Source organism: Natator depressus, chromosome 5 (assembly GCF_965152275.1).
Source record: "Natator depressus isolate rNatDep1 chromosome 5, rNatDep2.hap1, whole genome shotgun sequence".
Classification (NCBI taxonomy): Eukaryota; Metazoa; Chordata; order Testudines; family Cheloniidae; genus Natator; species Natator depressus.
The window spans coordinates 122,353,963-122,376,278 of record NC_134238.1 but is presented as its reverse complement, the minus strand read 5'-3'; the positions used below and the strand labels follow the sequence as shown (position 1 = coordinate 122,376,278).

At 48.7% G+C, this 22,316-nt stretch overlaps 1 protein-coding gene across 1 annotated transcript in view; it reads left to right on the top strand.

The window, feature by feature from the left end:
• The window catches only part of SHB (SH2 domain containing adaptor protein B), a 144,789-nt gene extending 123,607 nt beyond the window's left edge, over positions 1–21,182 (top strand). The window contains exon 6 of the mRNA XM_074953556.1: positions 17,215–21,182. Coding sequence (XP_074809657.1) covers positions 17,215–17,398 — 184 coding nt within the window. The 3' untranslated portion in view covers positions 17,399–21,182. The remainder of the gene's footprint in view (positions 1–17,214) is intronic.
• Positions 21,183–22,316: the final 1,134 nt, after the last annotated feature.

Genomic DNA, 22,316 nt, shown 5'->3' with positions numbered 1-22,316 from the left:
TGCCTGCATTTATTTTCTCTGTTTGGTGCACTGTGTTCAGATTGCAGGAAAAAGGAAAAATGACACCCAGATTATACATCAAGATTAGGTGTCTAGGATTGAAAGGTCTATTCTTTAATGTCACATGGCTGCTTTTTTAAAGGGCTAATGTCGGGTTGGGTTTTTTAATTAAACATTGACATGGGGTTCTGAAGCTAGTTGTGTGTGGCATCGCTTGGTGATTTTGTTTATTTCACAACATCTCGTTTTTATTTATTGAATTTTAAAATTGCATTGGGTGCACTGTACCGGGAGACTCTGGCTCTATGCCTACAAGTTTCAATAATGTTTCCATATTTGGCAAGAACAATCCGCAAACTACTCTCCCTGTCGTTGCCAAGTGAACATGAAATGTGATGAAAACCAGTCTTGTCATCCTAACTTCATTCAAATGTCATTGAGTAATGACACCATAAACTGCCCCCCACCCCCAGTGTCTCTCTTTTGTGCCACAGGAAAGCCGTCCATGTCCAATCGGTTTGGAGTGGGGGAGGATATTTAGCCAGTGTTGGGGGGGATTTGGACTTTTTATTGTCCTCCCTCTTGGGGGAGGAGTCTGTAGCAAGCTTTGAGCCAGCTCCTTCACCATGCTGCCAGCAGCTCCCAGCCCAATGGGGGCTGGGCCTGGAATGCACTGCAGGTCCCTGAATGGTGGTTGCCTCTTTGGGAGCCATAGCCAGCAGGTGTGCATTAGAACTCCCTAGACACCAGCTCCCCAACATCTGTCCTTGCCCCTGGGGATACAGCAGAGATCCCGCCCTTCTGGGTTTTCCTCAGCAGAGTGAAATAAAGTAGAATTGTGTCGCTGTCCTGGCTTCCTTCTCTCCACATCTACAGCATCAAGTGAAGCTCGACAGGGCAGCCAAGAACACTCACTCAAACACAGACAGGACTAGGGCCCTTGCACAGGGCAGCACCGTAAAACTCGCCTTCTCCGGTGCAAGGACATGTCAAGGCAGCTACACGTAATCAGGTCAGCCCCTGTGATCTCCAGCATGATTTGCACTTTCAGTTCACTGTAGGCTGACGCTTGAGCAAGGGTCTCCGCTCTCATGCGAGCGCTTTGCTATTTATTGACTGACCCATTTGGAACAAGAACTGGTCTGGTCAGTGACAAATGCACAAGGCTAGATGGCCGGTCCTGCTGGCACGCAGGGCCCGGGGGAGTAGCAAAGATGAGGAATCCCTTTGCAGCTCTCACCAGAGTGTTTGGAGGGGGGAGGAATTCAAAGGAACCACCCCCCAGGACAGACATTTCAGGGGATCCGCCAGAGCCGTCAGCGCTTCTCAAGCAGCCCCAGGACCCACTCGTCCAGCTCTGGCCCCACTGATGCTGCTGGGGCCAACAGTGAAAGGGGGCTCCGCTCCCCGGTTGGTAACACCTCCAGCGCTTGGCACTCGGCAGCAGGCTCCTGGTAGGGTGGTGGGAGGGAATAATGCAGGGAGAACACCTATTGCACTCCCTCCTGAAGCACAGATTGCAGACTCCATGAGGTCAGGGGGGACCCATGCTCCAGTTCGTTACATTGTGATAGCACCTACCAGGCCAGGGCCGCACCATGCAAGGTGCTGTACATACAGCTCGATTGTAAGCCCCTTGTGACAGGGTCTTTCATTTATTAACACACAGGTTTATGAAATATATCCAGCTAATAGGGCGTGAAGTTGCTTAGGTTTGACTTCTTTATGCATTTGGCTCATCTGGGCTCCATCTCCCGAATCCAGTAGCAGAAAAGCATCTCGATGAATGGTCTATATTTACATTTGAGCCAAGTCATAAAGTCGTGGCTGAAGGAGGAGAGCAATACCACACTTCTAATTAGAGAATAAGCCTTTAAAACTCTGTTGAATGCTGTTATGTTTTGGTAACATGGTGGTAACACTTAGGTACGATTTCCAAGAGAGGACCTGGCCTGCAATGGGTATGAACTTCAAAGAAATCGTTCAGGCGGTTTAGTCCACAATACAGATGAGAAGTGACTATTCGGAGGGCGTAGGAGATCTCTTAACACCCAGCGTACAAGTTCTATTTTAGTAAGAGCCACAGTTATCTGTCCATATGTACAGACTCTAATGCAAAGTCCTTCAGCCCGTGGAATTTAGTGTGTGTCTGAGCAGCAGTCAGGTTTACATGACGGGAGCAATTACCATCTAGCGGGGCGCTAATTCATGAACTCAGACTCACATATCAAGATGCTCAGTAAGTCTGTGAAAAAGAAAATCTCTTGTGCAAGTGCCTAAAGTATATGCTTGCTTGATAGATGGCTCCACGTCCTTGGGGTGGATGGGAGGTATTTTCAGAATTAGTACCATGCCAGAACACATGCTCATCTAGTGTTCTACAGGTTTCCAGCCTGACGCCCAGAAGAGAATGGCAGCCCAACCAGGCCTTAACCTTGTCCGCGCACTTGCTTCTCCAATCTTCAGCTTGATCTAAAAGTCCATATTCAGATCCATAACTATTGTATCTATATTCCTTGCTTGCTCGGTGGTCTGTTTCTGACAGTCTTGGGAGTGGGAGTCCCTTGGTAACACCCAGCCCTAAATCCATATTCACCCTGGAATCAGTATAAGCTTTGATAACCTGTCAGAAGCCAGGCTATTCAGGGTTTAGGCTGATATGCCTTTCAAGCAGTTGCAGTTGGGGCCTCCCCACCTTCCCTGAGACACTGCACTGGCCTCGGTCAAGCATGGAGAAATCAGCCTTTGCCCCAAGCTTCCTGGCTCGTTTGGATTTCAAGCTTATAGCAATGCGCTTATTTTAGCGGAGATTAGTTTACAAGTCATCTAAACATTGCAAAAATGTGTCAAACCAGGGCCAGACTGCTCTGACTGGTGTACACAGGGAGTAATTCCACTTGAAGTCATGAGTCACATCCGTGTAAGTCTGGGTGAGAACAGAAGATACCTGTGGCATCTTCTACCAACATGTAGAAAAATATTTACTGAGGGCCTGATCATGCACTCTCAGAAGCATGCATGTAACTCCCCGGGCGCGAGTAGGCTGAGACGATCAATGTGAGCTGAGTTACACACATGCTTAAGGGTTTTCAGGACTCGGCTTGTAGGATAGAAGAGCCCAGATTTTTGGAATCCAGAAACCTTATGTGTATCTGTGAAAGCAGTGAGACCAGAGCTGGGTTTTGGAAATCTTAAATCTCGTTAAAACATTTCCTAAGCCCTTGCAATGTAACTCGGATAGCAAAAGAAAATCTTAGTTCCTTTTCCCTGTACGTTTTGGGAAGAGCTAGGGCATTTTTTATGGTTCTTCAAATAAACATTTTATCCAAAGTGGTTTCTTAATGTGTTCCTACTCCACTTACGATCTAAACAGAAGTGACAGGGCCCCTGCTGTTTGCAGACTGGCTTTCCTCAGAGTACCCTGTCATTTGAAGTTATCCAACAGGCTAACAATCTGGCCCCTCTTTCAAAGCAGCTAATGGAAATCCTGTATGGAGAACTGAGGCTGACAGTGCTATAGCTTTCCCACGTGTTTGATAATGTTGCTGAGGGACATGTTATCAGCCAGCGCTAGAAAAGATGCTGTTAATTGCTCTGTGGAGATAGTCACTGTCAGGTACAGAATGATCTATCACTGTGTCGTCTCTTCTTGGAGAACACAGCTGAGCCAAAAACAAAAAAAAAACACCCCACATACCAGAAGGTTGATTTCTATATGCTTCTATTTGAGGATTCGGCACACCAGTTGCTAGAACCATCCGTGGACTGGAATTTCAGTTTCTCAGGAAATTCTGCAATTTTGAAATCTCCCGTGAAACAAAGTGGGTTTTTTTTAAAAAAAAAAAAAAAAAAAAAAAAAAATTTGTTTCAGTTGTCTGTATAATATGCGGAAAGTTTTTTCAAAATGAAAAATGGAAATAGTCCTTCAATGCTGAAATGGAATGTTTTGACATAATTGAACACTTCATTCTTTAAACGAGACTTCATCAAAATCAGCACATCCCATGGAAAGTTCCAGTTTTGATTAAATGGTATCTTCTGATTTAAAAATAAATGGACAGAATTTTTGACCAGCTCTTTTGACCAGTCACCATAACTTGAATAAGAATTTTTTAAATTATTTTTTCCTTTTTTAAAAAAAAAAAGAGAGAAAGAGAGAGAGAGAGAGAGAAACAACTCTGACATCTGTCACGTGCTGCCACTTTGAGCAATGCCAAAGCAAAGTAAGATGAAGTGTAGTTTGAGAAGTTGCCTATAAAGAATCCTCCCCCGAACCACTGCCACACACACAGGCACCCTCTCGCCACAATTAGTTAACTCAGTCTAAGAAAAATGCCTAGGAAACTTTTAATTCAAAGGTTCAGTTTCATGACAGTCGTTTTGCTGCAACATATTTCCCTCAGTGCAGCGTAACTGTGTCACAAAAACCATTACATCAATGTAAACAGTTTGGGTCTGAAAGTGTTTAAAAGGCATTTATGGCAATGATTAGTGTCTACAAATATTGACGCTCTGCATTCAAAGCCCAGGGAGATGAATGCAGTAAGAAAAGGAAAAAGAAGGTAAATGCTGTATTCAGTGAAGCTTTTGGTTTGCTTCAGTAAAACAGGACCTTGGCGAAGAATAATTGTGCTAATAGACAGTCAGCAAAATGTGATTGTATTTTTAGAAGTCCCTTATTGTACATAGGCCAAGATTTTCACAAAGACCCAGCAACTTCTGTGGTTATCAGTAGGCATTGCTGGGTGTTCAACACTTAGGCAGATGGTCTGATTTTTCAAAAGTGTGGTTTTAAGAGATTATGCCTAGACCCTAGCCCTGTTTTTGAATTTCTTAGGTATAGCGGATGTCAACTTGGCAAGTAGCAATATTGGGAACGAAAAATCCAGAAATATTAAAAATACTAAAAACATACTAAAACTTAGGGATAAATTCTGCTCTTGCTTTTGCAAGTCAAACTAACTCGATATTTTTTTTGATGCGATTGCAAGGTTGCTTGATAAAGGTAATAGTATTGATGTAATACTATTGCGAGCCATGTGCGGCTCTTCAAGGGGTCAGTTGCTGCTTGCGAAGCTTGGGACTTCACCCCCGGGGGTGGGAGAGAGGAAGCGAGCTGGCAGTCACGGCTCCAGCCCCACAGAGGGACGCCATGGCTCACTGCTTCACCCCGCGCTTGGGGCTTCAGCGGCACATCCTCATTATAATAGTAAATTGAGTCACTTTAGTGCTGTGATCTCCTTGCATGCTGCACACTACAGGCGGTGTTTACTGTTCATAAGTAACACTTGAATAGTTTTTTAGATTTAAATGTTAACCCTACATTAATTTCGTGGATGACAGTGACATCTTCAAGAAGATGTAAGAAACGCAAGTATGAAGAAGAAAACTGAAGTTTTCAGCCAGAATGGGAGGAAGATTTTGCTTTCACTAATAAAGATGGCAAACCCCTGTGCCTTATCTGCAATGCATCACACTCTCACTACAAAGCGAGCAACTTGAAAGGTCACTACAAAACGAATCACAGTAACTTTTCCTCTACCTACTGTGACAAAGCCCTGTCCTTGTCTCCGTGGGTCCCGCATTTCCTGGCAGATTTTGCTAGCCTCAGAGGCTCACTGTGATCCTCCACGTAGCCCTTCTCTCTCTAGAGGCAAGGGTCACCGCCTACTGAGCCATTTTCATCTTAAGCCAGCGAGGGAGGTGAGGAAAAGCTATCCTCCCTTGCACAGTCTCTGTTGTCTCCCAGTCTCAGTGATTAATCGGGGGGGAGGGAGGAGCCCGGGCCCGCCCTCTACTCTGGGCTCCAGCCCAGGGACCCTAATAGTATCAGCTATGGTAGCTGACTTTTTAGAAACAGGATGTGTACAATTCCGTGGCCTACTTCCCCACAGCAGCCCCCACTTCCTCAAGATCCACTTTACCCTTACCTCAGGGCCTCTTTCCTTGTGCCTAATATGGTGTGTACTGCTCAGTCTCTCCAACAGCACAGCTTCCTCCTACAGCTCCTGACATGCACGCGCCCACCTGACTAACTGGAAGGCTTTTAACTAGTTTCAGCCAGCCCCTGATTGGCTTCAGGTGTCCCAATCAACCTAGCATTCTCCCTGCCTTCTGGAAAGATCTTAATTGGCCCCAAATGTCTTAACTGACCTGGAGCAGCTGCCATTTGCTTATTCTGGTAACAGGGATTTGTTTAGCCTGTGGCTAATATATCTGTCTCCCATTACTTTACTAAAGCCATCTGGCATTGCCCTGCTACAGTACCCTCCTGCATCAGAATTAAGGAAAAACAAGCTAACCACATTAAAATTACACCTCAACAGTCAACAGACAGTACTTTTGGTGTTCAGTAAGGAAGCTGACACAACAACTGAAGCTAGTTTTTTATGGCATGGAATATCGCTCATGCAAAATGTCCATATTGTGATGGTGAATTTGTTAAGAAGAATATTGCAGAAGTGGTTGCCATTTTAGATCCAAATAACACAACATTTCAAAAACTAATACAGAAAATTCTAATTTCACGCCACGCTACAGCGAGGCAGATTTCGCAGATCAGTGCTAATGTTGCAAGAAAGATGCTAAATTGTCTAGAGAATTCTCTAGCTTTCAGCCTAAGCTGTCAACAAATCCACAGATACACAAGATAAGCCACAACTAGCAATATTTGTTTGCTATGTGTCCATGGATGTAATTGTGAAAGAAGAAATGTTGGATTTAGTGGCACCAAAAAAAACAACCCGCGGTGTTGACATGAAGAACGCACTTGACAAAGCATTGACAAATGCTGATGTATCACTGGATAAACTTGTCAGTGTTGCAACAGATGGAGCACCTGCAATGGAGGGGGGGAAGTAGGCCTTATTGAACTTTTGAAAAGCGATCCCAAATTTCTGGAGTTTCTCCCTGTTCACTGCATCATCCATCGTGAGTATCTCACAGGCAGATACTTCAAGTATGGAAAATGATACGAAAACAGTCCTGGAAATTGTCAATTTCATCCGCTTGAATGGGAAGACTCATCGATAGTTCAAAAGTTTCATTGAAGAGCTGGATCTTGAAGCCAAATGTAACAACGTCTCTTTCTACTGTATTCTGAGGCAGTTCTCAACCAGCAATGTCTTAAGTAGGTTTGTGGAACTGTTGGAGCCTATCAATGCTTTCCTTGAAGAAAAGGAAAAGTCCTGTCCACAACTGAAAAATGAGCAATGGATGCTGGATCTGATGTTTTTCACTGATCTTATGCAGCGTCTGCAAACTCTCAACTTGGCACTCCTAGGTAAAGTTATTTCTGACCTTACTCAGATAGCCTTCAGCTTCCAGAACAAGTTAAAGCTTCTGCAAAGAGGCATTGTGTCAAGAGACTTGAACCACTTTTCCCATCTCAGGAGTAGGGTAAACACATTTCCCTGAAATCTAAGTAGAAGATCACTAACTTGAAGAATACAGAGGTAAATTATAAGGACTGATGGATGACTTTCAGGCCAGGTTTGAAGGCTTGTAGAAGCTGAGATCCTCCTTCACTTTCTTGTAAACCCATTCATAGTTGATGTGACCAGTGATGGCTGTCCAATTCCCAAAACTGTGGGTACAGAAACTTCAACTGTAGAAATGGAACTATTGGAACTCCAGGAGGATCAGGCTCTAAAGATGATGCATAAATCACAGTCTATAAGCGAGTTCTGGAAGCAAATGCCAGGAATGAAGTATCCTCAACTCAAAAAGACTAGCATGCGACTCATTTCAATTTTTGGCACAACATACTGCTGTGAATCACTGTAGTCCATGATAAAATTTGTAAAATCGAAACATCATGCAGTCCTTTCAAATCAATATCTGACTGAACTCCTCCATACTGCCTTGACAACATATCAACCAGATTTCCAAAGATTTACGACCAGGATGGAGACCCGCAAAGCCTCTAGCTCTAGCAGTAATTAGCCATGATACAGTAAGTAGGATGTTAATATTTTTAAAGATGCATGTGTAAGGGTTGTTTGTGTCTTGTGGCTCTCAAACTTCTGAAGATTGTTGTATGCGGCTCAGAGGGTCAGTAAGTTTGTCCACCTCTGTAATATACTTAGACTTGAGGAAGGCATTTGATTTGGTACTGCACAACATTTTGAATTAAAAAAAAAAACTAGAACAATGTAAAATTACCATGGCACACATTAAATGGATTAAAAACTGGCTAACTGAAAGGTCTTGAAATGTAACTGTAAAAGGGGAATCATCATCAAGCTGGACTCTTCAATCTGGCAGAGAAAGGTCTAACACAAACCAGTGGCTGGAAATTGAAGCTTGACAAATTCAGAATGGAAATAAGGCATCATTTTTTAGGAATGAGGGTAATTAACCACTGGAACAATTTACCAAGGGTTGTGGCAGATTCTCCATCCCTGATCGTTTTTAAATCAAGGTGGGATGTTTTTCTAAAAGCTCTGCTCTAGGAGTTACTGGGGCAGGTCTCTGGCCTGTGCAATGCAGGAGATCAAACTAGATGGTCACAATAGTCCCTTCTGGCCTTGTCATCTATGAATTCCTGTTTGGTCCAATGGCACCTGAGTAACCCAAAGCAGGACGTGGGGCCCAGGTTATTGCAGCCACATTATATAGCCTGTATGTATTCTATGAATGCTCCATGAGTGCAAGACCAGCACGAGGACGCCTATGTAATGGTACCATTGCTGTGGCGGGTGGGCATGGGGCAGAGAGGCCATGCGCACACACTGTAAACCGTAGCATACGGCTCCACAGCAGCTGTATGCTGGGTGGATCCACTGGCTGTGAGCTGTGCCGCTGTGAGCTGTAGCTGCTCCTGCAGCAGCAGCCGTGGTGGGGTTGCGTGGGCTGCACCCCGCGCTCTACTCTGGGCATGCCCCCCCCCCCCCCCGCGAGGTCATCTAGTCCAACCCCCTGCTCAAAGCAGGACCAACCCCGACTAAATCATCCCAGCCAGGGCTTGGTCAAGCTGGGCTTTAAAAACCTCTAAGGATGGAAATTCCACCACCTCCCTAGGTAACGCATTCCAGTGCTTCACCACCCTCCTCGTGAAATACACCTAGACCTCTCCCACTGCAACTTGAGACCATTGCTCCTTGTTCTGTCACCTGCCACCACTGAGAACAGTCTAGATCCATCCTCTTTGGAACCCCCTTTCAGGTAGTTGAAAGCAGCTATCAAATCCCCCCTCACTCTTCTCTTCCGCAGACTAAATAATCCCAGTTCCCTCAGCCTCTCCTCATAAGTCATGTGCTCCAGCCCCTAATCATTTTTGTTGCCCTCTGCTGGACTCTCTCCAATTTTTCCACATCCTTCCTGTGGTGTGGGACCCAAAACTGAACACAATACTCCAGATGAGGCCTCACCAATGCTGAATAGAGGGGAATGATCACGTCCCTCGATCTGCTGGCAACGGATAACAGCACTGGGCACAATTGATTACATGCATTCTGCCCACCTCTGTTGTTATCTGCCTAATTGTCACTGATTTCGTTGGGAGTTAAGTGCCTGAAAACCTGTTGAGGATCTGGGTCTTAGTCACTTGCCCCTCTTTGATTTTTGGGCACAGCACAATGGGGGAGAGAAACTTAAAAAGTGACTGTAAAACCACGCGGCCTGGCAGGAGCAGGCTCGGGATCTGTCGCTACTTAGCAAAGACCTCGGTAACAAATGTGTCAAGAGGCCCTGAACATTATGGGGCTGGGAGGGGGAACAAACTCCCATCAAACGTGCTTGAGGGTGCTGCATTTAAACAGCCATAGCTTTCAAAGTACTACACCAGGGATTGGCAATCTTTGGCACGCTGCCTACCAGGGTAAGCCCCCTGGCAGTCAGCATGTCCCTCGGCCCGCGCCGCTTCCTGCAGCCACCATTGGCCTGGAGCGGCAAACCGCAGCCAGTGGTAGCTGCGATCAGTCGAACCTGCGGACGCAGCAGGTAAACAAACCGGCCCGGCCCGCCAGGGGGCTTACCCTGGCGGGCCGCGTGCCAAAGATCGCCATTCCCTTTACCACACTGATTGTTTTCTCACCCTTATGCAGGATGGTGAAAAACATCATCCAGTATTTCTAGTTGCAGCCAGCATGAGCACAGTTATTGTGACTGGAGCACAGACAAAGTGGGAAGGGGCTGGGGAGGAGTCAGGCTCTCATGCTGATGTTACAGGGAAAAAATGCTTAAACCAACTTATCTCCAGCTTTCCAAAATCTTTTGCCTTGCGGCTGCATTTGAACCCAGAACAACGTCCAGACCCAAAAAATTGGAGAGAATTATGAACAAGTGAAAAAAGTGGGCTGGAATGGAATGTTGAACCCAGCCGTAAGGATGCGGTCACTGCAGTTGGCTACAAATAGTCAGTGAAATGGAACTAACAAAGTGATGCCCGCTCTTAATTTTAAATATTCCGCAGCAGTTGCTCAGTGGCGCAATGAGTTAATGTAGTCGCCTTCCAGCTACAAAGACCTGGATTTAAGTTACAACTTGGGCTCTCAGGTGGAGTGGATGTTTAGCAATTTCATCAGAGTTCCTAGAGAATCTGTCTCCATGGTGTATATCACCATGCAGCTTTGTACATGTGGCAGGATCTTCACAGGAGACTGGGGACAGACATGGCGGGGGGGGGTTGCAGACCAGGGTTGAGGGTCACTGGCGGAGCTGTGTGATGAAGTGTATCTCCCACCACTCTGCTCCGATACTCTTCATAAACCAGCGGTAAAACAAACGATAGCACATTTAAAGTCAGGACGGTCTCTCTTCTTTCAGCTAATTGAAGGCCGTTCTTTTCAGGGCCTTCGCTGTGTCCTTATGCTAAGCACAGCGTTGCTGAAGAAATGTAAATTCAGGGTAATAAATGGATTGAGGAGATGTCAACGTGGAGACAGGTGGGAAATGGATTAGGAGAGTTGCTGATTTCCAGCACTTTTCCCAAGATGGAAGTCTATTGTTTTGAAGTCTATTGTCTATTGTGAAGGTAGCCAGATGTTCTGGTGATGGGGTGTCTCAGAACAATCACACTGATACCAGTGAGAGCAAAGGTGGCCCGGAAGCAATTCCTCACCTGGGTAGCCTGTTGGTAATGAAAGTCTTTTGGTCCTGTCTCTCTGCCTAGTAACATGGGGTGCTCTGTGGACAATGCTGTTAAGGATTTCAGGACTGGTTGTAATTTGCTAGGCGTGGTGGAGTCAAGGATTCACAAACTGTGCATTAGTCTCACGCAAGCAGCCGTCTGTGGGCAGTTCGATGGAGCCAGTGGTGAGCATGGGCTGCGTTTCCCTCCCACTAGAACGGATTTGTCCATGCTACCTGTTGCAAGGAGGAGGGGCCATCCAGTAAGGATGTGATGAGGGCAATGATTGAGCCTTCAGGGCCAGATCCTGCTGTCAGTAAGGTCCGTCACTGAGTGCAGGACCAGGCTCCTCAGAATTATGGTACAAACTGAGGAAAGGCGTGTGTTCAGCAGAGGCCTGGGAGCCATGATTTGATGCAGAAATCTGTTCTATTCCACTTGGCTTGGAAATTGGTGGTGCTGATTCTCCGTGTTCTCCCGGTCAGAGGAGCAGAGGCTGACAGTGCCGGGATTCCCGTAATAGGGTCACAATCACCAGCACACGCGGGCAGCTGCTCCGCCTGCAATCACACACGTACTGTATGCAAGTGTTTTTAAGTCATTTTATCCTGAAGAGAAGCAATTTAACATAAGTTACTCCGCATTCTTCATGAAATATGCATTAAGCAATTACAGCTGAAAGGAAGAGGGATAGGGCAGGCATACTTGCTGCAGTCAATGTGTCCCAGCAGCTGCAAAGACGTGTAATGTATTATTAAATACCTTGATTATTAGGAGGGGGACCGTTCCTATTATTAGGGTCTGTCTAGGCAATAGTATTTAATAATCCTCTAGATCCAAAATTGCTTTTTGTTATGCTAATGAACAGTGTTAGCATAGATATGAATGGCATTCTGTATTATTTGAAAGCTTTGGTGCATTAATTAGGCAAGTCACCTGCTGGGAGGGCTGTGTATTTGTGGCTTGCTCCTTCAGCTTGTTTTATCAAAGAAGAAGAAAATGACCTAAGCACTCTGCTCTTTTGGAGAAACAGGGTTGCTGTTTCTGGCTTCTTTAGCATTGTTGTAAACTGATGGTGTCATTACAGTGCTGTTAACAGAAGCTATGTTTCCGTGGGTTTGTAATCAAGGGAAAAACCAGCTGCAGAAATCTGACTTTGCCCTTAAGTGAGGGTCCCTGGTATGTAGGGTGGTACCGGAGAATGCCACCATTATACCGCAATTGGTCTCCTTCTGAACAAAAGATTGGCAGCAGGTGCCAGTCAGAAGTAAATCTTTCTGACGCCATGGCCCGTGGCACAGCTCACCTCTGCTGCCGTCTGCCTGGTAGCCCTCTCCCAGCCTTCTATCCCGTTCCCCAGCCAGCCAGACCCTGCTGGTCCAGGCCTGGTCTGACCGGCTGGTCTGTAGTTGGCAGGAAATGAAACAACCATGAAAAATTAGCAGAAAGGCTGCAATGAGCCCAAAGTAGATGTGGTCCTTCGCTGAACATTGTCTTTGGGGTCAGGCTGGGCCTTAAGCATAGGCACCGCGAGAGGCTGCTTGGGGGCCTGCTCCTTTGGAGCGGATGCACACCCAGCAGTTCATGGACATCCTTCCTCCTTTTGCACAGGAGGAAAAGCGGTTCATTGACAGACTCTCCAGCCCGTGCCTTGAACCCCACTGTGCTGTGCTGAGGACCTGGAGGGCTGGAAGTGGAAGCAGTAAGGGAAGTTGTCAATCTGAGTCCTGTATTTCCTGACCCCTGTGGCTATCGCATGGCCACTTGGTCGACACCCTGTCATGTGTGCTTGGCCCAGCTCTTTCTGTTCTCCATCCTCCTCCAGAGCCACCCTGTCACGGACACACACAGGCTGGGGCCTGTCTCCTCCCTCGACCCACACAACTCAAACCCACTGCTGCTGCCTCCCCCCAATGCGAGAGTACACACACATCCAGGGTCTTCCCATCTCCCACCGACTCCATAGGGACATAGGACTGGACAAGATCTCCTGGGTCATCGGGTCCAATCCCTGCTATCGCAGGCAGCCCCTCATATAATCCCCACAACAAACATATCCAGCTCCACCTTAAAGCTAGTGAGATTGCCTGCCCCCCATCGTTCCAGAGCTTTGCCGCTCTGGTGGTTAGACACCTGCTTCTCATTTCCAGCCTGTATTTACTGCTGGCCGGTTCGTACTCCCTCTGCCATGGCAGGCCCCCTCTCCGCTCCACTTTAAATGCCACTCTTAGGGGTGCTCTGACCACGTAAGCTCCTCTTGGAAGCCCTCCATTAGCTCAGTACCTCACACCCAGTCTTTGTTCTGGCTTTTAAGGCTCTCCCAGCTCTGCTCCTGCCACAGTATCCCATGGCATAACCCCCATCTCCAGTCCACCGGGGACACGCGCCCCAGACCCTCAACCTGCAGAGGTCCCTGCGCTGCCCCCTGCCCAGCGTCGCCCTCCCTGAATGGATCTGCAGGGCCAGTGCCCTCCCGTCACTGGGTGCGGGGCCGGAGCTGGGTGCAGGTATGCAGGTTCCAGTTTAAGGGAGGCCAGTGCTGCCAATTAGCAATCTGGCAGCCAGCTCCATTGAGCTCCTTGGTTCATTACACTCCTCTTGTGACTTTCTGGCCCCTGGTCTGAACTGGCTTGGGCAGGCTCGTGCCGCTGGAGCAGGACACGGAGAAGAGTGTGTGCGCGCCAGAGAACAGGCTATGGTGCCGTGTGGGTGGAGCAGGCTCCATCACACCAAATGCGTGGCTGGGTGCTTGGAGCTGGGCAGTGAATTGTCTAGCCAGCGTGTTCCATACAGCCTCGGCGTCTCCCATCTCTCGGGCTCTCTGAAAGGACCTGGCTTTGTTTCACCAGTTGTTGCATTGGGTCTGTTATAACGACCTTGTTCATTCAAGGTGAAATGTCAAGAAAATGGGGAGGGAGGACAGCGCTTTCCCCGCTGCTCCCTCTCCCGTGGGGTGGGTGTGGAGAGCTCTCTGCCTGTTTATCTGCCTTATCCCCAGTGCATTGCTGTGTGGCGTGGCACTTGCTCAGCGTCCCGTGGAGTGAGCGCTGGGCAGGGCGTGGAGAGGAAAGGAGTGTCGCTGTTGGGCCGCTCCTTTGCTCTGAGCAAATGTTAAGGACGCTTGTTCAGTGCTTCACCATCGACTCATGCGGGCGCTAAGGGACTGGATAAACCCTTCGCTCCGAGCAGTCCAGCCATGTCCCTGTGAGCCAGATGCCGGCTGCAGACACCAGCACGCTGAGAAAGAGAACAATTATTGGCTGTCTTAGGAGTACCCTGCTAACCTCAAAAAGGTCCCCCAGAAGTGTCCCAGCCTGGGATTTTGAAAATGCGGTAATGTGTTGTCCTAGTGCAGAAGCAAATTGTCTTGTGAATAGGGTCAGTTGGTTGCTCTGAGGACACTAACTGTTCTGGGGTGACTTCATAGTATTGAGCATTCTGCTGGGAACATGAAGAATAATGTTAACACCTCTTTCTTCCTTAATATTATTAAAAGTAGCACATCACTCCTCTTTTCTTGCCTGAGCAATAGACCTGAAGACATTTAACAGCCTGCTCTCCAGTTCAGGCCAGATTCTTTAAATTCATATGCACAAATTTCTCTGATCCTGCTAATTTAATGGTAGACTCGTAAACCATTTACCAGCAAAGGAAATCCACAATGAGCTGAAGGGAAGGGAACAATATATCTCCTCATAAGAACGTATTTAGAGATGTTACCCTTGGCTTAATCATTTAGAGAGCAATTAAGTTTCAAAAGAGAATCATTCCTGTAAAAAATGGAAATTTAAATCAAGATTTGAAGCTTGCAAAGCTGTAATTACAGGGCCTGCAGTGATTTCTGCTCAACAGAGAAGGGTCATTTAATCAGAGAATTGCCTCAACAAATCTGGAAAATCTGAGCTTTCGTCTCTTCCCTAGGAGATGCTGTTTCTAGCACATGGAAAGAGAGAGCTTTTCCAAACGCTGTTTTCACAGAAGGGTGACAGGTTGTTTTTTGCTGTAAATTAAACGTCGATCTTACTCGTAAAGTAATGCTGCATCCTAGTGGAAGCCGCTGTGGCAAGATGGTCCTAAGGAAGCAATGCTAGCCACGTTACCACTTGATTCCTTTTGCACCATGTCTCGCAGCCAGTGCCTGTTGTTTTTATGTCGTCCCCAACCCCCACTCCCCGCAGGGATCCAAGATACGCTGAGTGGGCGTGTGCAGTGCTTTGTTCTCAGTCCTGGAGGCCACAAGTGGTGATGACAGCCGCTGCCCTGTGTGCCAGGTGGTGAGGCCTGTGGCCCTGTCCTGCCCTTGCTGCTGTTCAGAGCAGAACAGAGCCCTGTGGTGCCCAGGGCCTGGAGTCCAGGGGTGGCTCCTCCGGGTTTTGTGTCCCTAGCACGGCAGCTCTGCGCCAGGCAGGTGGGGTGTGGGTTGGAGGCTGCTCTTGAGGCTTAGCAGCTCGAGCAGTTGCCATGGAACTGACTTGCCTCTTGCATGGACAGCCTCCGGGTCATCGCATTTGCCTGTAGTTGGATGCCCGTGGAAACGAGGGACGCGGCTCGCTACGTACAGCCACTGTGTCCTGTGCAGTTAGGCCACGCCTGCCCTTCTGGGACAATGCGCCAGGCAGACTAGCCAGGGCAGCTCTGAGATGTGCCCCCCTCGCTATTCACCAGAGGGGACGTTGCAGTTTGATTCCTCCCCCCACTGTGCCCATCCCCTCAAGAAGGGGAATTAAGGCTCATCCATACAGCAGGGAGCCTGAGCAGGAAGCCAGGGCCAGAAAACACTTTATACGGCACCTCCAAAGCAAATCCCTGCACTCCTTGGGCTCGCTCAGGGCCGGGTGGCGAGATGGCTTTGGGCAGGAGCGCGGGGGCACAGGAGAAGCCTCCTGCCCATGCACCGCTGCCAGGACTCACTGCTGCCCCTCCCAGGAGCCAGCTGTGAAGAGAGGGCCAGGAGAGGCAGGGCCACAGTGGCACCGCCCCATCCTGGCTGGCACACGAGTGGGGGTGCTGTTCCCATCCCTCGACCGTGCCCAAGGAGCTGCACTGGCAGAATTCTGGCTCCTTGTCCTACCCCTCTTGCCACATTAGCTGCCGGAGACAGTCACCTGGTGGGGTAGGGCAGTCCCACACCACCCCCTGTGCAGGGCTGTGGCCAGAAAGCCCTGGTCCAGCCCGTAACTCGCCTCTGTCCTTGTCAAGGCTGAGGGAAAGGCGGGGCCCTGCTGTGCTGGGAGGATCCGGCTGGGCTCAGGAGCGGAGGGGCTTGCTCTGTCTGCAGCAGTCCCTGTGCAGGTGCTCCGAGGGTTGGACTCCGCGGGGCTTGGGGCCCTCAGCAGCAGGAATCCAGCCGCCTGCTGATTCGAAGGATATTGTTGGACCCCTCTTGGAAGGGGTTTTGCACAGGTGCCTGTTACCTGCTGGTGGGGGTGGGGGCTGCATGGGGTTGGGAGCCGGAAAGCTGCAGCCCGACTCCTCTGCAGCACCTGAGACCCCTAGGTACTGCCCCAGGGAGAGTTCAGCGACCTCCCCAGCCCTCTTGCAGGGGCTGACTGAGCAGGGCCTCGCGTTCATTTAAAAGGCTGAAATGTGTCACTTCTCCAGGCCAGGGCCCTTGGCTTTTCCCGGCCCGAGTCCCTAGCTAGTCGCAGCAGGGAGCTGGCGATGCTTAGCTGTCCTGGAAGGGGCCACCAGCTGTTCTCGGGCTGCCCCGCCCCAGTGCAGCTTCGGCACCCCAAAGACCAGACCATGGCCTTGCTGGGATCCCTGGGGAAGGAAAGGGCTGAAACCCCAGAAGTTTCTGGGAATGAAGGCTCAAAGCCATTGAAAGGGCCCGTTATCTCTGGGGCCTGCCGGGCACTGCTCCATGTGGGCGAGCGTCAGCACAGAGCCAGGGGTCCCCGCTGGCATGGACCGGCTGTCTGTGCTGGTGCAGGGAAGACCTCGCTAGCAGCTCACGGCGGCGAGCACAGGACGAAAGGCTGGCCTGAACGGTCTGTGCGGGTGGGCTTTTGTCTCGCTGTTCTTACGCAGCCAGCGGCATGTCGCCAGCGAAGAGGAGCCGCATTTGGATGCCGACCCTTTAATTGTGTCCGCGGGTGGGGGCTGTGCAGGTACTAACACCCTCTCCTTTGTTTCCTTCACAGGAGCAGTCAAGGCTTTATGCACATGAAACTGACAAAAACCAAAGAGAAATACATCCTGGGTCAGAACAGCCCCCCGTTTGACAGCGTTCCGGAAGTCATCCACTACTATACCACCAAAAAACTGCCCATCAAGGGCGCAGAACACTTGTCCCTGCTTTACCCTGTAGCTGTCCGGACCCTATAACACTCCAATCTCACTCCTTCCTGTGGATGGGAGGCGACGGGCAAGCAACGAAGCAGGAATTACTGCTGCATCGATGACCAGAACTCAGAAACTCGAGGTTGAAATGGAGATGTCCTGCCTTTCATTTCTGATGTGTGCTGGCTGTCTGAAAACTGTTAGACAGTCCTGTGTGTATGGTACTCTTGCACTACTGTGTTTCTATTTCCATGTGAGGAGAACAGAGAGCCTTCCTGGGGGATGTTTCTGTGAATGAAAAATTGTTTCCAAATCCAAAGAACTGCTGTCAAGGGTAAATAAAGCAAACCTCTTCCTTCGGTCAGGAAACTCCAAGGATATTTGTTCTTTCACTCTCCTGACTTAATACCGGTGTATGATCAAATAATCTTCCACCGGTGACATGCTGTCCTTAACAGACACTGAAATGGATGCAGTTTCTTTCAGGGCTCAAGGAGAAATCGGCACATGACTGGCTTAACATGCAAGTCCTTATAGCTCTGCCCACTCACCCCATGTTAGTGTCTCTCTTCATGCACTGTCTGTCAGGATGATCCAAACACAGGAGTCTTTTGTCTCGCACAGTGTGACTAGGAGATCTTAATGAGTAATTTTACAATAGCAAAATGTGCTTGATTATTTATGAATAGGGTATGTAATTAAAATAGTGGTTTAATATATATTTTTTATCCTTTTTTGGTACATTAATAAATCTCTGAGGGTTACTGTGTTCATTTTGCAAGTGTCATTCCGAGATCAAGGCAGGCAGTTGATTCGCATTGTCCGCTCTGCCAGTGCAGCGGGCGGTGATGTGTCAGCCGTGGGCGTACGTCATCTGAATGTGCCCACGTGCTGGGTTTCAGACCTTAAAAGGCTGTCAGAGGCCACGCTTCTTGTGTCCATTTTATCTGGGCAAATAATAGTCCCACTGGGGCAACTGACCCACGGCATCCAACATCCTTTCCACCTCCGGCATGGAAGAGCATGTGATGAATGGGTTTTCCAGCTCTCCAAGAGAGATGCACAGGGTAGGAGAATGCGGCACTGCATGTTACAGGGAATTCTCGAAACTTTCATGCGAAGAGTCTGGTGCCCCTGCATCTGAAAATATTATGGTCACTGGTATTTCATCCCCCAGCAGAATATCCAGAGTCACGGAGTCTGAGGCCAGAAGCAACCACCAGATCATCCTGTCTAAGCTTCTGTACATCACAGGTCGCCTACACACTAAACCCAGAGATGGAAATGAGACCAAGGTCTTGCAGCCCCCCCCGGAAACGAGACTATTACATGCTACAGGCACAGTGCAGGAGGGACCAAGGGGCACCGGTTTCCTGGGAGGGAAATTATTAAGTGAGAGATACCCAAACAAGCCTGGCACGTTACCCCCACCCACGCGCTGCAGAGGAAGGCAAAATCCCCCCAAGGTCACTGCCAATCTGACCTGGGGGAAATTCCTGCCTGAGTCCCCACATGGTGATCAGTTAGACCCTGAGCACATGGGCAAGAACCAGCCAGCTGAGCTCCTGAGAGAGAGATTGCTCGATGCCACCTCCAAGCCTGGTCCACCCCGCCCAGTGTCCCATCTCCAGCCGTGGCCATCCTTGATGCTTCAGAGGAAGGAGATCCAAAAACCTCCCCCAATCCCGAATACACTGTGGGGGGAGGAATCCCTTCCTGACCGCTGCAGGTGGCCAGCTGAAGCCCTGAAGCATGAGCTTTAGGGACATAAGATGGAAGTGAGCCCAAGGGCTGTTGAGCCCTGACCTCTGCCATCACAAGCAACCCTGTCGTACCCCATCTGTGCGTAGCTGTATCTCATTACTGTCAGATGCAGAAGCTGTACTACCTCCACAGTGCAAACGCAGCGGCCTCCCCAACTCAAGAGATGGCTGGCACGCTCTTTGTACACCTGCTGAATAGGATAACTGACAAACTGTGTTTGCACGTGAATGCTGGAACTGGTGAAATCCAGTAGCCAGGTAGTCCTGATCCTGGTCTGTCATCACCTCGCCGTCTAGAACACTGTGTATTTATACGTCGGTGACTGGCGCGGAGATTTGGTTACTTGCAGTTTACAGACTTTACAGACTGCAATAAGGCTGTGAAAATGTCTGTTATTTAATTCACCTTTCTCTCCACCTCTCTCCCCCTCATACATGCTTTGAAATAAGTGCTGATTGAGAAGTGTAACGGGATAATCATTACTCTAATGCCTGTAAAATACTGCTTCATTGTACTGTATAATGTGAAAAGAACCTCCAGGATGTTCCATAATGATGTTTCCAGATTGATAGTATGCATTTCGCTGCCTGGTTTTTTTTAACCCTGTCTGTTCCAGATGTGAACTGGGTATAGGGAATTCCAGCATTAGTTCGAACAAGTCTGTGAGCTGGTTGTTAATACCAAGGATAGCTCTGTATAATACCGTGGTCAGCTCATGGACGTTCCAGCTGAATCTGCATTGCAGGAGGGTGGCTATGGTTTCCTTACCCTTGAAGTGAGGGTTGTGTGGTGGTCTTTACAAATGGCTGAACTTACCCGACAGGGAACCTGTCTATCTGCTCCTCAGTGACTCCCCCAGGACACAGGCAGGCAGTGGGATCCCAGATGTTACTTCTCAGATAGGGGGATGTGGGGGCCACTTTTGGTTTAACATTGGGGCAGATGGGGGCGGAGAGAGCTTGTGACTTGGGCTACATGGGTCCCAGCGCATATAAATAAGGACACTTCCTTCCTCCCTGGAGCAGGCCAGAGGTGAATTCCTAACCCCCACTTTCTGTTCCTCCAGAGCAAGGAGGAACCCTGGGAAGGGTGTGTCCGAGTCCCCCTTGCCCCAGCCCCAAGGCATAACCTTAGCCTAGACTTCCCCAGTGATCCAAACTTCCAAGCTGCCCTTTTTGCATCTTCAAGTGCATTTTGTTTTTATTCTGTAACTTGTCTCTCCGTGGTTTTGCAGTGGAATAATCATTTTAGATCCCTGTGTCTTCACCACAATGAAGTGCAAAGACCAGGAGTCAGTTAACGGAGAGCCTAGCCAGGCTTTTATGAGCCGGGGGGTGGGGGGGGGAGGAGTTATCAAGTAGGGTTTTGTACAAGGGCCGGATCCAAATGCCATTGACGTTGGTGGGAGTGACGTCCATGACCTGTGGGTCTGGGCCGACGTGATTGAGACAGATCAAACCCCTACAGCCATGTGTGTAGCACGTAATACAACTCTGAGGAACAACCTGAAGCCTGGGCTACCTTAGAAAATTAGGTCAGTTTAACTACATCAGCCCGGGGTGTGAGTAAACCACCCCCCGGAGCGGCATGGTTAGGCTGAGCTTAGCCCCCATGTAGGCAGTGCTAGGTTGACCTCGCTGCCAGCTCTGAGAGGCGGGTCACCTACGCTGCTGGGAGAGCCCCTCCTGTTGGCATAGGTATGGCTGTACTGAAGTGCTCCTGGAGCATGTAGGTGTAGACAAGCCCTGGGTTTGGGAAAGGAAAGAGTCTCTCCAACCAGTGTTTTCTAATGGCGGGGGTGGGGGGGAACTTTTGAATAAATAAATTGCTCAGTGACTGCGGCATAAATAAAACCAGGAGTTTGTTTGCACTGTAATGTTGTCTTTGTTTATTTAAGTGATTGTGTGATATTTTTCCAGTTTAAAAAGAAAGAAAGAAAGAAACCCTTTGTAACGTACGGTGAAAATGTGGTCTGTTGCAGTTTGTGATATTGCTTATGGCTGAGAGAACAAGTAGCAATCATGCCTGTAAAGTCCATTAAAAGTTTATTTTAAAAAATTATAAACCTCTCCCTTTTCTTCCTCTAATTGTGGAGGTTTCCTCTTTGTCAGCATGTATTCAGATTTTCATGAACAGTGAACAATGGAAGCTATTCTTCTCTTGGAAAGCCACTTGCATTCAGGTTTCTTGGGTTTTGTAAGGCTGGCATGTCTGCAGCGTGCAGTGAAAATAATTATTATGCCATATTCTATTTAGTCCACATTCTGCCAGGCATCTCAGCCCTATTCAATATTCTGTCTTGCCAACTACCTTCAGTTGTTTCATTACCCCCAGAAATTCCCCCCTCTGCAGAGGGTACAGCACAAGGTCTAGGGTAGTGGTGCCCAAACTTTTCATGGTGCGCTCCCCCACCCCCTTACCAGTAGTGGAATCTGCCCGTGACCCCCTTCCCCCACTGGCTCAGCAGAGGAGCTTGAGCTGGGAGCAGAACTGGGGCAGGGGAGGTTCTGGGGCTAGAGGAAAGGAGGGTGGAGCAGGGGGCAGAGTGGAGCTGCAGCTGGGGTCAAAGCGGGGCTGGTTGGGGCTCCATCCTTGCCCCCTATGAGGGCTGGCCCAGATCCTGCCATGCACCCCTCCAACATTCCTCTGTGCCCCCCCAGGAGGTTGTGCCCCACGGTTTGGGGACCACCGGTCTAGGTCATCATTTCGATTCCTCAAGGCATCACTTTAACCCCGTGGTGTATGTGCAAGGAGACCCGTGCCCTGTAAGTGTGTGTGTGTGTGGTTGGGAGACCCAATCTTCTCTCTCGTTACACTGTCTTCCCTGTGTTACTGCCCTTCAGCACTGTTACTTTCCGGTGTATAAAGCAGCAGGGTAAAAGTGATCGAACTCCGGACCGTCGTGGTGCAGCTTGCGTAGAGTTGATGGTTGTGGTTGTAGAACCTGCACTCTCTGTTGCTCCTGAAGGGTTTTTCCACATTGTGCAGCGTTTGCCTTAGTTTGCAGCTGATTAAAATGAAAATAAATGATTATCAGATACCTCTGGGGCGAAAGGATGGATAGGCTTGTTCTTCTGGAAGGAACCAAAAGCAGAATCAATTACCCAGCAGGGGTCTGCTTTGGCATTGATATAAAGAAAAGAAACTGCATTGAATTCAGTCAATTAATATTCCTACCTGTTTGTTGTTGTTCTTTATT